Raw genomic sequence first — 17615 nt, 5'->3', positions numbered from 1 at the left:
TCCACCATTTCTCTGTAGGTGTCAGCCATTCGTGCCTTTTCCAATAACAAGATGCAAAACAAGTGCTCGTATTTGCAGGTGAGCGCTACAAGACATCATACGGCTGCCTTGCTGCTTTGAGACAATAACTGTGATTAGTTGGCGGGGTGGGGGGGGGGAGTGGGGGGGTTGACCAGGTTGCCTTGTTGACAGGAGGCATTGGAAGAGTAATAATAATAGCAAGAGCATACCTGCATATGAAAGTGGAAAGACGAGACCCACAAGCAGACACACTTGCTAATAACATTGGCGGAGTGGATGAGTGTGTGTGGGGGACGGTGGCGCTTTGCTCCTACTCAGGAGTGACGAGCTTGAAAATGACTTTTCCTATATTGGACCAGTTTCGAAGAATTGATTTGTATTGGCCTCCAAAAAATAAATTAAACCACTCATAAGCCCTCCATATTGGGCAATGGGTGAAATTGCATTAGGAACTGAAAATGTGCCACAATCTTTCATAACAAGAAATAATTTCATCCAAAGGACCTATATTACTAACTTTTTATGGTACAAGTGTATATTTATTCAATGGAATACATGTTAGCATTCAGGTGTGAGTGTTTTTAGCAAAGGTCAAGACAATTTTAGATACTCACTCGAGAGATCTGGCGGTAGGGTCCAAGCATGTGTCGGCTCGGCCAACTGGTTCGATGCGGCCATTTTCTTGCTCTCTCGCCTCGTCCTCCTACCACCAAACAAAAGTGAACAATTGTAAAATCAGACCAGATGCTAGCCAAGCAGCAAATAAAAGTGTTTCATGACTTTTAGCCAAACACCACATTTTCTTCACGTTCCGTGTATGTATATATCCTAATACTTAATTCAAACTGTCTTCACCTACTGTTGATATTTAAATACATTTGTCTCACAACCACCTTTTCTTCACTTTGTGTGTATATACATACATATCTAGGGATATTTGTGTATATATGTGTATACGTGTATATTTGTGTATATATGTGTATACGTGTATATTTGTGTATATATGTGTATACGTGTATATTTGTGTATATGTGTGTATATATGTGTATACGTGTATATTTGTGTATATATGTGTATACGTGTATATTTGTGTATATGTGTATATATACATACATATCTAGGTATATTTGTGTATATACGTGTATACGTGTATATTTGTGTATATGTGTATATATGTGCATATATGTGTATATGTGTGTATATGTGTATGTATGTGTATATATGTGTATATATGTGTATATATGTGTGTGTATATGTGAATATATGTGTATATATGTGAATATATGTGTATATGTGTGTATAGGTGAATATATGTGTATATGTGAATATATGTGAATATATGTGAATATATGTGAATATATGTGAATATATGTGTATATATGAGAATATAGGTGAATATATGTGTATATATGTGTATATATAGTATATATGATATACATATATAATGCTGGGGAACAAAACAAGTTAAAATAAGAAGAAATCAGTGAAATCTCAACGGCCAGAAACAAAGAAAAAAGTTCTTAATATTGCCAGTGAAGGGCAATAAATTGTGTACAGTAAATAAAGATATTTTCGGCCAAAACAACCAGTCTTACTAGATCATTCTAAAGTGTTGCACGGGGTAGTAGCGGGAAAAGCACACAATGCAACACATGACACTAAAATAAAAAATAAAATGTAAAAAAAAATTGTGACTTTGCACTGCACTTGTATTAAATAAAACAAACACATTAAGGTCAGCGCTCACTAACACCTCTATATTCTCACACAGGAGCATACATTTACTCAAAAACACACCCTCTTCCATACATAGCTTGGTTGGAAGCAGAAATGAGGCTAGATTTTGAAAAAGAAAAGCGATCATTAAAATTAGTGATACACACACGAGCATCAGCCTCATCAGTATGAAAATGAGCCTTGTGCCACTGCCGCATGGTAGCCATGACACTTGTGGGGGTACTCGCGGGAGTCCACAGACGTGGCCCATTGACGCGGTTTATCCTCAAAGTCACCTTTTCCCTGTTCTCTCTGCTGATGACATTCTCCTGAAGACAATAAGTGGAGATTCGCAATTGCTGGGCAACCAGGGATTCAATGCTGTATGTCCAACTGTTTATTGAAAAACAGGAAGAAAAATAGACTATATACAGTGTATCCGAACACCCTGAAATATTGCAAGTCCTTCCACTTAGAAATTCTGGAGGGGTCTGACATTTTCATCGTGGCTGCATGCCCACTGTGAGAGATTAACTAAAAAGAATTATCCAGAAATCACAGTATTTTTTGTGTTTTTTACTCTTGCTACACTATCACCTTTAGGCTATTTTCATGTTCTTGGTGACATTTTGAATAAACAGTTGCATTTCTTCAAAATTAAAATAGTTTCACACCATATATGTTTTTGTTTTGACTATTAAAACAAATGCATAGTGTTATTTATGTTAGAATATTGGCAATATATAACAACTCCTTTGGGATTGCTACAGAAAAGTAAGCCAAAACCATGGCAATTCCATTTAAGTTTTTCAGTTTGTCTTCAGGAACATGAATTTTACAACCAATCCCTACAAGAACTGACAATCTACTGAAGAGCTATTCATCAAATGGCATTTTGGTTATGAATTCAGAAAACTCACAGTTTGATATTATTATTCATGAACACTGTGAAACAAAGGGATAGATGGACTCCTAGTTTAATAGGCTTGGGGAGCAAACCAGGGAGCGAGAGCTTTACTTCCAGGAAAAAGCAAACAAGATGAGCTTTGAATGTGGCACGCTCCCAACGTTTCCTTCTTTCAAAACATGCTATTGGCAAGGATCTGGCGTCACGCTGACAGTTGCACTTGGCATTTCGAAAGCGTTCGTACAATTGGTTAGATGAGCGAGAATACAACGTAATAGACCCCAATAATAGGATGTTAACACAATATTATGCACAGTTATGGTGAAAATAGGGGATTAATTTAGTCTATTCTAGATAGCCCTCTTGAATGGGACATGGAGTCACACCCACGGGTAGAATACACCGGATTTTTGGTCAGTTAACAATCAGGTAATATAATTTGGGGTAGTGGTCTTACTGTCTGTAAACCAGAATTCCTGTTGAATCAAAACTGCATGATCGGGGAGAAACATATTTTTCTCACTGAAGATGCTAGATTCTATTCTGGGCTAATGTTATTGTAATAATACCTATTTGTAGCGCAGTATATGTATTTTATATGGTTGTGTTTGACTGACAGTTGACCCAAGTCAAAGGGGCAGGAGACATCTACATTGGTCCAGGTGGACCTTTGCGACTTCCGTGGTAAGAGTCACTGAAAGACACGGATTGGCTGGACAGCCATGAATAATTCATGGAGTAATTTGGACGAGCTGAGCAGGTATGAGAAGCATTTTCTATTTTCACTCTTTGAACCGCTTATCCTCACCAGGGTCATGGAGGGTGCTGGAGCCTATCCCAACTGACTTGGGGCTGTAGTCGCTACCCAGCCGATTTTTTATTTTTCACTTGAATAAGTCATTGTTTGTTTCCGGTGAGGAGAAGAGAGACAGGCGGCGAGCGAGCGGGAGCCACTCTGGCCTCAAGGCTCATTAAAGATTAATAGCAGAATCCATTGAGGTCTGTCCTCCCTATCTCTCACACTAAATAAAGTGCCCCCAATGTTTGTGTGTGTGCGAGTGTGTGTGTATGTGCCTAAGAGTGATGTTGCACTTTAATGAAGTGCAGCCCAAGCACAGTTCCTGGCACTTTAACCGCACTGCCACGTATAAATGGATGTGGATGCATGCAGAAGCATGCACTGCCATCAACTTTATAAGCTGTCTAAACACACAAAAATATAAACACAACAGTGAGAATAACTGGTTGGTATGTTTGTTTGTGGTGTTTTATTTGCAAGGGTGTACGGATATTTCACTATTCACGTTTTCAATCCGACAGAGTAATTGTAATTAATGGAAACCAAATGACAATTAATTTTAAGAAGATCATCTGGGAGGGGCTCTACCAGAAGATGAATAAATAAATGGATAGAGTGGACACGTTTTGATGATTTTAGGCAGATGTGAGAACAAAAGAGATGGAGAGAAAGAAAATGGCGCTTTACACGCCTTTAAATTTCACACTTCAATTAAGTTTGCCGTTTAACAAAAATCAAGAGTAGGTTAGCCGCAGAAGATAATAGAAAACAACAAAGTAAGAGAATTAGAACATACAAAAAGAATAATAATAATAATACATCGGGAATGTTAATCCAGGGAGGCTCTCTGAACTAAACTCGCCTCTGTTTAACAACTGTTGTGAATTTTGAATTATACCACTTCTTGATATAGCTGAAAAGTTAGTTGATTAGTCAGCTAATTAGTTTGACTTGCTTACTAAAGCAATTTCTAGGTTTCAGAAGAAGCTTTGGTATTGTGAAACGATGCAAGCACCATTGATCACGTGCGACGCCTAAAATGTTTTCAATTACACAGAAGCGCATGCACATTCATTTTTGCTGCCTTGAAGACTTAAAGTCATGAGAGGCAGACAGACTGATGTTCACGGTCGATAAGTTATTTTGACAGTTTGTCACGGAGCCATTTTGTTGACGTTGAGAAAGATTATTTCAAGTCTTTTTTCTGACGACATCCATCCTCTATTTTTACTATTATATTTGCTGATGCCATAAAAAACTAATACTACTGTCAAGTGACATGATATTCATGAATAGTACAATCCCATGAAGTGGTGTTCTTTTCAAAAGTATTCATAATAAACAAAGCACAAAATAGTGAGATTTTGCCAACTTTTGCTATAACTTCTTTAGTACAGACTTCCCTCGATTATCACGACTTAACTTATCGCAAATTCATTTCTTTGCAATTTTTTTAAGGTCTTAAAAATGTGAAAATGCACACTGGAGCGGAAGCCACTCTTGCTACTAGGACTCTGGAAAAAAAGGTAGTTACAATAGAGATGGCGATTTTTCGATTATTGTGGCCATTTCTGGTCTGCATTAACCACGATATTCGAGGGATTACTGTACTACACACGTCTCAAAGATTAAATGAAAGACTATGGATGTATTTTGGCTTTTAAGAGATTTCTTTATCTAAAGCATGAAAGACACAGAATGGGTTTGGACTACGGCAGTGGTCTCAAACCGGTCCTCAAAGGGCCGGAGTGGGTGCAGGTTTCCATTCCAACTCAACAAGGATACCTTTTGCAAGTGCAATCAGTTAATTAGAGTCAGATGCTACTTATTTTAAAGACACCTGATTGGTTAAAATGGCGGCACTGGATCGGTTGGAACAAAAACCAGGACCCACTGCGGCCCTACGTGGAACCGGTTTGAGACCACTGGACTACGGGGAAGGGTTGCATTACAAAAAAAATGCACAGAAGGATGCGTATTAACTCATGGAAATCAATTGAGAGGACCAGACCAAGATTTTATTTCTCAATCTTGGAAACAACTAAAAGTGGAGAGGATATTACACGCACATTCCAAACTTTGTAAGAATGTCACCATAAAAAAATGACTGCTAAAGGACTGAAATTTCCCAATTGCCTCACAAATTGAACAAGCTAGGTCACCCAACGATTATTCAAATATTTGCGGATTAATTTTTGCACCTCTGTGTGTGGGCTAATCTTCAAGTTAACAAAAAGCCACAGCAGGAATTGGCGGTCTTGCCAAATTCCAAAGGAAACGTGTCATAAATCTGTCTGATTTTTTCCCCCACTTATGGAGTTAGAGTTGAACTGTTACCAGGGTAACTTGGAAGCAAAGGACCGACCATATGCGCGAGTGCACCCCCCTTGTGTGGCCCTCGACGGGCTGTCAAGTATGTCACAATCAGCTGGTTCGGCCTGAGCCTCGGTGCCGGCTTGTGGCCAAAACACAGATGGACCAAGCTCGGCTCTTCAAACTTTGACAGACACGAACACAGGTGGCATGAGAAGGAAAGCGATCTGAGGAAATTGGTAAATGTGGAAGTTTGGATTTCAATATGCGGTCCATATGGACACAAATCTACATCATCAGATGAACACATTTTGTTCAAATTGACATTGTTAGATAGAAATTAATGAATCTGGTTGATTAGGCTGCATTTGACAGTCTGCCACAATGAACAAATGATTAATCAAAGTTTCAAATTTTGGCGAGTGATTTTAATTTCTAGTTTGGAATACTCGTTCGCCATTTGAACTCAATCCACACAAAAGCAGAAAGGGGTAAGATTGGTGAGGAAACCCATTGATTTAAGACATTTTTATCTAGTGTTTTATTTTTAAAATCTGCAGTTTTCCTGCTGTAATATAAAAACTGTATAGAAAAATTGCTCCAAGCAAGGCAACTGTTGATGAAGAATTTACCCCAAATGGACTGGTGTAACAAGAAATCAACTGAAAATGTATTACCATATTAAACTTTTGAAATTGATGAATCATTTAAAAATTATTACGACTATAAGGCGCACCACATTTTAAGGCGCACCCTCAATGAATGACATTTTTCCATATATAAGGTGCACTGTATTATAAGGCGCACTGTATTATAAGGCGCACTGTATTATAAGGCGCACTGTATTAAAAGGCGCACTGTATTATAAGGCGCACTGTCTATTTTGGAGAAAATTTAAGACTTAAGTGCGCCTTACAGTCGTGAAAATACGGTAACTATAGCCTCAAAATAAAAGAGAAGATCATTGATCATTAAAATAAGCATCAAAATTTGAATAGCAGTCTGAACTCTATGCAAATCAGGCGTTAAGAAAATGTTAGATGACTACATCGGAGTTCGGAGATCACATATGGAAAGGCAATGCTATGGTTTGGAGCAGTTTGTCCATTTTTAAACACTTAAGAAAAAAAGAGTAAGATAGGCTTATGCAGTTTCCCCAATATATCGGCATGTTTGGATATAAAACCCATTATAAGCATTTTGAGTTTTACTACTTTAATAAACACAGCAATACGCCGACAAAATCGGCTCTAAAATGCTACAGAGACAGATTATGACTTTTTTTTATGGTCGCCATCTGCCACAGAGTGTATCAGGTGTGCTTGGAGTCTTAATTAGGATTGAATTACAGATACTTTGTGCATAACTTGCACCCCAAGGTGCTGTTGGCCCAGGAGAAATCTAACGTGTGCTCCCTTATGCCAAGGAAGACTTTGATCTTCTCCTTGCCTCTCTGAGGTTGATTGAGACTCTTGCAGCTGGAAGGAGACGAGTCTCCAGGCACGTTGTCATATCAAAACCACAGGATCAAAGATGACGAACAGAGCGCAGGAGAACGCCCATTAACATTTTACCGGGGTGAAAATATGACTGAACATGAAAGCTGACTATTTGAAGCTTTTATGATGTTATGGGGGTTCAAAGACCAAGATATTACAGGTTAAAGTGATAAGTAAACGTTAATGGTAATCATCTTTAATGCAAATACGTGAAAATACACTTAGGACTGTGCATGTGTGTATTTTTGTATGATTATAGATTTGCAATTGATTTAAAGGTGCGATGTATGAGAATTGCACTTTAATTGTCCATTATAAGGCACCATTATTTAAATAGATATTAAAGATATTAAGTGCGATGTATGAGAATTGCACTTTAATTGTCCATTGTAAGGCACCATTATTTAAATAGATATTAAAGAAATGTTTTTGTGAGAATTTGAAAAATGGTTCTCTGTGGTTAAAGCTAAATTTTCCAATTGATTGTCAGCCAGTAAACATTATTAGGATTGTTACTTTATATGAGCTCGCCGGAGAAATGTAATAGATGTATTTTAGAATGGGTTAAGAAAAAAGACCTGAATTAATCATTGTAAATCTCAATAAATTACAGATGGCTTAGCTCGTGCCTTGATCCGGGCCTATACTACAGAACGCACTTATTAACTAGAATATTTTGCATTTTAGAGCATGATGCCTCACAATTCAGAGATCAATGTTTTAATCGCAGCCTTGTTATTGTGACATGTTTTGAAACGTCTTTATCAGAAAGATGCACAGCCCTAACATGTATACACGCACTATTAATTGTGAATTTATTACTAACTAAAATCAGAATTATGGAATTATCTCTGTCATCACCATCGGAATATTGATATAATTGTTACAAAGATTACTGGGAACTGTTTTAAATACTGAAAAAAAACAAATGTTTCCATCAAAAATTTGCTTCATTAGTGCTACAGGGAAAATTAATGTGAAATGAAACAAGATTAAACTCCAGTTGCACTGCAGTTTATTTGTTTAGAAGATGAAATCTTCATTCTAGTCGTGGCTTCCCGACGACGTGAATAATTCAAAGAGCACTAGCAAATATGGACCAACCGGGTCATCTGGCGGTGAGATGCTTGTGGTGTTGAATGTGGCCAGCGTGCACTTGCATCACCTTCACAAAATGACAACACTACACAAATACACAAAGACAGTGCACCTAACCTGAGGTAAATTCCACTGCCTACATAACATTCCCACTTTTAAGTTATATCAAAGCTCCCCAGCAACACCTGCTGGTCTTAAACTCAGAAGTGTGTCTGTTACACACGTGCATGCAGAAGCACAGTATTTTTGATGAAATCTATTCATTTTAACACACAAGACAATAGCAAAAACAACAAACCCAATATATTGATATAAACAATATATACCATCATTCTTATATACCATAATTGCTCTCACACACCTAAATTTAAAAAATCAGGAGAGACTGATGCTAAATCGTACTTTTATAAAAATCAATACACAAACGAGCACACACATTTGTGTCAAATAAAGGCTACACGGCAACACCTGCTGGACACACAAACATACTGTGCTTAATTACAAGGTAAGACCCAAATTAACCCGATGGATGTTACAATAGGGTAGCAAGGCACATATATTCATAGATTTTGCCTCTTAAGCTACAACACAAACACAAACAAAGTAATAAGATCAATACACATACACAGCTATGCCAATGCAAACAAAAGTCATACATGTCTGTCTATACCTGCACACGCATATTTTTGCATGTATAGAATCAATTCTATCTTTCTCTTTCAAATAAAAAAAAAAGCGGAACATGCTTCAGATGTGATTTATGAGCTCTCCACTAGCCAAAAATGCACCTAAGGGACATACACATTCTCACTTCTTTGACTCTCCTAACAAGCCCTTGAGTGTGTGTTATGCATCTTGAGCTTTAAGTAAAAAAAATGCATATTCTTCAGTGTGTGCATGTTCACTATAGCAGTTTATATACCCTTATAACTCCAAGACAGTGTGTGTGTGTGTGTGTGTGTGTGTGTGTGTGTGTGTGTGTGTGTGTGTGTGTGTGTGTGTGTGTGTGTGTGTGTGTGTGTGTGTGGTGGGGAGGTCGGTTTTGGTGCATGCATGCGTATGGACACAGTCGGCCTTCAGCATGTCATTCTAACAACATCCCTGGTGAGTTGAGTGCCGCCTGCCCTTGCTAGCCCACCATGACAGATAACCGCATTGCTCCCTAATAGCCTGAGACACACAGGCAGACGCACACACGTTCAATTCAAACAAGATGAATACACTTGATGTGTGTGTGCGTGTGTTTGTGCATTATATGAGTGCACTTGAATGAAGCGAAATATTACAACTATAGCGATGTTTTGTAGAACCAAACCACACACACACACTTTTCTACTTATGTGTGCATATATAAATTATATCTAATACATTTTACGCAGCGGCAGGAAAGGCTCGCAGTTGCCATGGCAACCCTGCCTACCTGTTCAACATCTTTCAAAGCTAATTGGACAAGAGCACAAGACTTTTTCTGGTCCGTTTGACCAACCTTATGTCAGATCAAGCAACTGGCAGTCAGACATGTCCATGTAGTAGTTTATGATGATAAAATGTCATTGGCCACAAAAAATATTTTAATATTCTCATTTTATGTTCAATATGAGCTGTTAAAACGTGGTATGTCATCATTAAATGAAAAAAATCAATGAATGTAGAAAAAGGTTAGTTTTCTGCTAATTTGAGCACGTCAAAAAAAGTTAATTTGATTTGAAAGGAAATTCTTAAATTTATTGCCAACCGGATTTTTCGAAACAGGTGCCATTTGTTAAGCTAATTTATTGTAGAATCTGATATATGATGTCCTTTCGTTTTGAAAATGTTCACCGGAAGATTTTGCAACAAGATGCAAACTGTAAGCTTTACTCTGTTGAAATAAAAAAGTGTACATTTGTCTTGTATTTTGTCATGCATGTTGCGCCAATTGAATCTTTTTTTTTCCATTTTTCGCATCGTTTGCAAACACTATAAACCAGCCAGTTTTCCTGCATCAAACGTCACCTTTTCGCCATCATGATTGAACTATAGACAACAAAGCTATTGATTAATATTAGGCAAAAAATGGTTAATACTACTCTTGATTGTCTTTTGCCTTTAGCCACAACCGTAAAGCTGTACAATGTTTAATATAAATTGATCAATGGGCAGATTTTCAACACGCAAATGACCGTCATTTTTTTTTCTTATTTCCCATATGATTAATTAACAATGCATGTCGTGACAGTCTTGTTCTTGCCTAATAGCAATTTGCATTTTTTCACTTATTTACCTTAGAATTATTACTTTCCTCAAAAATACTTTTTGCAGCTGGTTTGAAAATAACTAAAAGTGATCCATGAAAGTGAAAAGATTAAAGATTATGGCTACACACACTCAAAAAAACAAATAAAGGAAGGCAACACTTGTGAAATATTTACAGCTTGAAATCGTATGCTTTGGGCAAAACACATTGGAAATGTGGGATTGGTTGCTTCTCAACATATAAAAGAGCAGCACGTCATTGCCAACCTCAAGCAAGCGTACACATACCTGTTCTTGCCTCTCCAACCACCGGTCCACCATTGGGTGATTAGCGCTGAGGGACGAACGCGCCGTCTCTCTCTGAAACTCCCGCTGATTGGCCCACGTTCCAGCATCCCGTGGCAAGCTGCGGTACGTGTCTAAGCCTTTACTCTAAACCAGAAAAAGAAAGCTCATTTCTGATCATTTGGTTCATGAGCATTCGTCACACTTACCTTTCTCTCCAAGCTACTGGTGCCCGAGGTGTGGCGGGCTTTTAAGAAGCCGGCAGTGGTAGACCATCGGCTCGGGTTCTTCCGTGACGGTGGTTCTTCTCCTTGGGCTCGCGGATCGCCACCGCTGAATGGACCGTTAAGACGCAACAAGGCGGGGTCGCTGCTGCGCCGGACGTGCAAAGGCATATCTGACGGGGTAAAGAAAGGAATAAAAAAAAAACAAAATCATGATACTTTCCCTGATTAAACATTTTTCTGCATTTTCACGCTTTTACCAAACATACAGTGGTCCAACTTCCGACATTTTAAAATAGCTCGACATACGAGTGTCCCGACATACGAGTAAAATTTTGGGCAAACATGTATCTTGAGATACGAGACACTTTTTTATATGCGGGCATACAGTGGACGTAAAACGCTGCTCAAGGAATACAAAAGAAAACAACCCTCGAAAGGTTGCATCTGAAAGTCAGGGTGAAGGCGGGGCAAATAGTCAACCCGGGAGAAGAGAGGTATCAAAATGTAAAACAAAATTAGAATTACGTTTAGTGTAAGGTTTGATTAAATGTATTTTTGAGTGTGTCTGCATTGTAATCCAAGTTTATTTAAATGTATTTGTTATGTCACGAGCGCATTGATGTGCAAAAAGTACCCCCCCCCCCCCCCCCCCCGGTCCGTCTCTTTCTCGCCTCCATAAAATCTTTCTAAATTTAGTACTATTAAACACATTTTAGTACTATTAAATCATTAATTAATAGATAGCGAATTACAACAAATACAAATGTTTTTCCAATCCCATATCCTGTTTTGGGTGTTTTTTCAGTGGGTTGAAACGAATTAATTAGTTTTTACTTCACTTCTAAGGGAGACGTTCATTTGAGTTAGGAGCAAATCAACATACGAGCTCAGTCCCGGAACAAATTAAGCTTGTATCTCAAGGTACCACTGTTCATTGCATTAGAATAGCAAGTTGTTTTTGCTATTTAATTTCCAACGTTTAATTCAATAACAGGCTTATACTATATCTCAAAGTACCAGCACAAAAGAATGCACCCACATAATTAATTCTGATTCAGTGACTTGTTTGGCTTGTAACCTGACAGAAAATGGGCAAAAATGTTGATCGCTTTTTCCACAATAAAGGAAAATGTCTTCATTAAAAACAAAGCTACTCAGTTATTTTTAATGGAATAGCCAACAACAAAAATCTGAGAGTATCCATTGTTGAGAGAATCAAATTCTGAGGATTTAGACAAGGTAAAACAAATCCATATCCGAAATAATTGCCAAGTTATTTTAGAATGGGTTAATTTTCTCAAGGTTATGAAAAAAGACCTGAATTAATCATTGTAAATCTCAATAAATTACACAAGCAAAAATAATGCCAAAAAGGAGTACTATGGTGGCAACATCCGATAAACTAAACTGCGGCTGTGACTCCAGTACTTGATGAAGTCAATTAATGAGTGGCACGCCACCGCGGGCGACTGGTGCCTAACGAGGCGGCAGGCTGGAGTCGGCTCAACAGTGTGGGAACGACAACAATGCGAGGGAGGGAAAAAGCCTGCTTACATTTCAACTCATCACTCATTTAAAAGTTGCTTTGTGTGGGAGGAAGGGGTCCAAAAACAAGCATGGCAGTAAACGGTACAACTACTCTAAATGTAGCATGATTTTCAATTTAAGTCATCCCCCACTGCCCCCTCCAACCTACCCCTCCATCGTCCTATCAACGACACTTAAAAATCTGGTGGCTGCTTCTGGCTGAAGAGACGTGGAAAATGTTCTGTTGACAGGATTAAGTGTCATGAACTGTTGCGCAGATTTATTTGGAATACACAAACTAACCAAGATTGTTTGAAACACGAGAGCCAACAAACTCATAAATGTCAAGTGGGGGTTTGAGAAGTGGGGCGCTTGGAGCGTGGGACCAGGAACTACAGAATTCTAGTGTCAACTCAGCGCTTCAGAAAATTAATTTCCAGGGTCCATTGCTCTACTTAGCCAAGATTGGCTAAGAGATGTTCTAATAAAAGTATCTTACGAACTATAAGACACTTTTTTTATAGTTTGGCCTGTTATTTATACCCAAGTGTGATTTCTAGATTACTTTTTTTCACTCTGCTTAGCTATAGTTATACAAAAAACAATATGTATGTAATATTTTACAATAGAAGGTGCTTATTTTGTCTCGTCCCCTATTTTACTATTATTTTAACATGTTTTCTTAGCCTCGGATCAATTAAACCCAATACATTATACTGCAGTTTGCCTTATTGATATTTTCCCCCTTTCATTGTGCATTCTTTGGCTAGTGTGACAGTCCAAAAAATATGGCAATTCCAATTTCCATAAGATGTAAAAGGGATTTTAAGCCCTTTCAATATACCAGCCATTGTTTGAGCAGTGTCAAATGTTCATTTTAGGATAAACTATGTAAAACAAAATGTTTTTGATTTAAACTACACCAAATGTTTACTCAACTTTTGCAATTGGACTAAATGTATTTATTTTAGGATGGCATTTGACCTGCTCACCTGAATACGGGAATATACAATTTATGAAAGACTGGTCAACATGCGAACAAATTCAGGAATGAGCACCTTAATTATGTGCCTGAAAATGTGATGAAACAAAGAAAATTCAACTCTAATTGAACTTACTAGTGCGCAGGGCAGATGGCGTGACTTCAATCTCGCTGGCTGCCTGGTAGGGCTGGAAGGCCGAGGCGCCGCTGATCGTACCGAGGTCCACTGTAGTGAACAGGTCTGGGCTCTGGGTTCCCGTAGAACTGGCGCTGGTACCGTCGCCTCCGTGGTGGGGCTCCTGCTCATCGTAAATGGCAATCAACTGTTGGGGAAGATGTGAAAGAGACACATGAGTTATATAGGATGAGTATCAAAACCCATATTATGACAGCAAAAGCTCAGCATGTGTTTTTTTTTTTTTTTTTACACCCAGGGCTCAAAGTTAAGCTCTTCCCGACTGCTTAAGGGAACCAAATCAACTCTGGGCAAGGTGATGAAAAATCCAACATTAAGCAACCATATGAAAGAAAAACTCATCAACAACATGTTTTAGTTGCTTTTTGGAGTTTATGTTTCATGCTTTCAAAAGCGGCTATTTGTAGGCCACAGCTGACGGCAATAAGCAACAACCTCTATAAAACTACATTTTGTATTACTTTTTAATTATATTTTGATCATTTATTAACTGTAAATTATAGAAGATATAAATATAGTAAAGTTTTTGTAATTGTCTAACTAGAAAGTTCTAATTAACTCAGGAAATCCACACAGTTAATTATCAATTAAAGCAAATCATTTTACAGTATATTTTAATAAATATTTGGCTAATTATAATTGAAATAATCCAATTATAAAAAAGTTAATTATTGTTTAGAAAAGTTTACATTCAAATGACACACTTATCTGTTTAAAAAGAGCAAAATCAATACAGCTGTAAAACAAAGAATAACGCCATGTTGGCAATGTTAATGTCTGACTTATAGCATATAAATGTTAGAATTTATTTTGTATTCGCAATCATTGTATGCACCAGGATGTGCTACACCAGGGGTGGGCAAACTTTTCGGCCTGGGGGCCACATTGACTTTAAAAATTTGACAGATGGGCCGGGTCAGCACAAGATACGATACATATAAAAAAAGTGCATCCGTTAACAGTATATATGAAACAGGAACAGAAAAATAGGACTAAAGTATTAACATACTCATCACTCATCCATAAAGTAAGAAGTATAAAGTACAAAGTAAAGTAAAAAGAAATGTATTAAGAAATATTCAAATGTAATTTAAAAAAAGATAGAAGGGCTGTAAAACACGAAAAAACAAATAAGAGTGGACAGACCTACTGCCACTGGCTTCCGCATGACGGCGCCATCTTAGGGTAAAAAATAATACTAAATAAATCAATTTGGACAACGTTGGGGGGCCAGATTAAAAAGCCCAAGTATGTGCTATACTTAGTGATGAAAACACATTTTTACTTGGTCGTGCGAACATCCCCCTAACATCACACACAAATAGTACTACATACATTTGGATGCGCACTTAAATCACTAGTATTTGTTGACATTTCCAGAACATAAACCTTTCACTTGACATTAGAGCATTAATAGCATGCTGGACAGACTCCTATTAAAACAACACAGAATACGCATAGGCATCCGTGTACGTAACACATATCAAGACTTATTTTTCCCATTAGGGCTTTAAAGATGCATACACCTCACATTTGAGCTGGAGTCAGCTGGAGTTGGATGTAATGAGGCTAATAAAAAGTGCAAGGTGCATGTGTGTGTATGTGTGCGCACACTGCAGTATATACAAACCGTGGGCGTGACCTTATGAGAACTCCCCGCTCTTACCACATTAAATAGCTGAGTAGAGGCCAAAATAAACACACGTTTTCAGGCACGCATATACATATGGCTGATTTTCACGTTAGAAAATAGTCAAGGCGGCCCGGCTCACAGCTTTGGGGTCCATGGGTTCAAATCCAGGTCATGTCCATGTGTGTGGAGTTTGCATGTTCTCCCTGGGCCTGTGTGGGTTTTCTCCAGGTACTCCGGTTTCCTCCCACATTCCAAAAAAATGCACGTTAGGCTGATAGGACACTCTAAATTGCCCCTAAGTATGGGTGTGAGTGTGCCCTGCGATCGAATGGCCACTGATTCAGCTGGGATTGGCTCTAGCACCCTCCGCGACCTTAATGAGGATAAAGCAGTTCAGAAAATGAGAGATAAATGAGAGAAATGAGTCAAAATAGACAATTTAAGGACAATGTCATTAACAGTACAAATGCAAATACATTTGGGGTTTATCATCTATGGTCAACAGACTCATCAAAATGTGACTATATTCGTCAAGCACCATCATCAACATTGCCAAAATCTACGAAAGGGCTGGGAAATACTTCCAGAAAGCATTGTCAGTCAACACAACGGCAAGGTGAAAAACTTTGAAGAGGAATCAAAGTTTTAGGGGGAGACCTGGAATGCAATGTCATCTGGACTAAAGAGGACAAAAATGTTGTCAACAGCGCTCAGTTCAGAAGCCAGCATCTGTGATGGTATGAGACTGTGTTAGTGCCAATGGAATGAACACCATTAATGCTCAAAGATATATTTAGGCTTTGGAGAAACATACACTGCCATCCAAGACAAATCTTTTCCAGAGACACTGCTCATGTCTAATGGAAAGCAAAACTACACTCTGCATGATACGGCATGTTGTAAAAGGTCCAAAAATTCCCAGGATACAATCCAGACATTGGGTGCATTATGTAGCATAAATTGTGACAAGACCCCACACTATTTCAAAGTTGTTGTTTTTTTTATTTTTTTTATTTAAAGTTGGGTCAATTAGCACCCTCAGTTCCTAAATGTTGTTAAAAAATGTTGTAAATGTGAAACGTGCCCCTGTCCCAGCCCTTTTAAAATGTGGTGCAGCCATAAAATTCTTAGTCAAGGATTATATTTGCCAAAAAGAATCATATTTATTAGTTGGAACATGAAATAACTTGCTTTATTGTGTACTCAATTAGATATACGTCAAGCATGATTTACAAATTATTGTTTTATTGTATTGCACTTAGTTAACCACAACGTTCCAAATTGATTGGACACAATATTTTTGCAAGTACAGCTGCATAATCTAAACACGGAGGTCCCAAAGCGACTAAAGAGCAGGCTAGAACCATTCCTATAAATTACAAAATGTTTTTCCTCAACATGACAGCTCACAGACACAAGAAACTCTGCTCTGTTGCAGCACTTAATAGGCTGTTGCAAAATATTCATTGTGTAAACCTATTGTGTAACTCCACTTCAAAATGAGATCCTGAATCAGGAGAGTGTGTTGTTTTTAGTTCTCCTTTGCAATCAAAAAAAAAAAAACGGCCATTGTGATTTCTGGATTTTTCTTTTTGGATTACAGTGTTCCCTCGCTTATCGCGGTTAATGGGGACGGGGACCACCCGCGATAAGTGAATATCCGCGAAGTAGGGATTCCCCTTCAAAAATGCTTCCAAAATTCCCCCAAATTTTCTTTATTTTAATTTAAAAAAAAATTTAAAAAAATTTTTTACCCCCTTGTATACAGTACATCATATAGAATACGGGTAGAGAGAGTGAAATTCATGTTGTAACAAAAAAAACTGTAAAATATGTTGTTTTAATGTAATATTTGTATTTTTTATTTTTTCCAAAACAAATCTAAGAAGCTCTGAGTCCGCGATAGCTGAACCGCAAAGTAGCGAGGGAACACTGTATATCTTTCACAGTGGACATGCACCAACGTTAAAAAATTTCGGACCCCTCCAAGATTTCTGAGTAGGGCAACTTGCAATATCAGAATGTTCAAGTACTTATTGAAGTAATCGCATATTAAAAGTCCAAAGTTAAGTGCTTAGTAGACCTGTACCACCAAAGCAGCATTGACCATAATGACGGGAACGTGGGTGGGAAGACCAGCAGTGACGGCGTTAATAAGCGCCATGCATCATGTGCCA

At 38.0% G+C, this 17615-nt stretch overlaps 1 protein-coding gene across 6 annotated transcripts in view; it reads right to left on the bottom strand.

The window, feature by feature from the left end:
- LOC144201437 (partitioning defective 3 homolog) overlaps window positions 1-17615 on the bottom strand; it is a 105773-nt gene that overhangs the window by 60039 nt on the left and 28119 nt on the right. For all 6 annotated transcript variants that reach the window (XM_077724056.1, XM_077724058.1, XM_077724055.1 and 3 more), the window contains exons 3-6: window positions 13746-13932; window positions 11083-11270; window positions 10877-11020; window positions 636-724 (exon numbers count right to left, since the gene is read on the bottom strand). In XM_077724056.1, the coding sequence (XP_077580182.1) occupies window positions 636-724; window positions 10877-11020; window positions 11083-11270; window positions 13746-13932 (608 nt within the window). The remainder of the gene's footprint in view (window positions 1-635; window positions 725-10876; window positions 11021-11082; window positions 11271-13745; window positions 13933-17615) is intronic.

The sequence above is a fragment of the Stigmatopora nigra genome, chromosome 9 (assembly GCF_051989575.1).
Source record: "Stigmatopora nigra isolate UIUO_SnigA chromosome 9, RoL_Snig_1.1, whole genome shotgun sequence".
NCBI classification, from domain to species: Eukaryota; Metazoa; Chordata; class Actinopteri; order Syngnathiformes; family Syngnathidae; genus Stigmatopora; species Stigmatopora nigra.
Note: the sequence above shows the minus strand (reverse complement) of the source record. Positions and strands in the feature narration are given on the sequence as shown.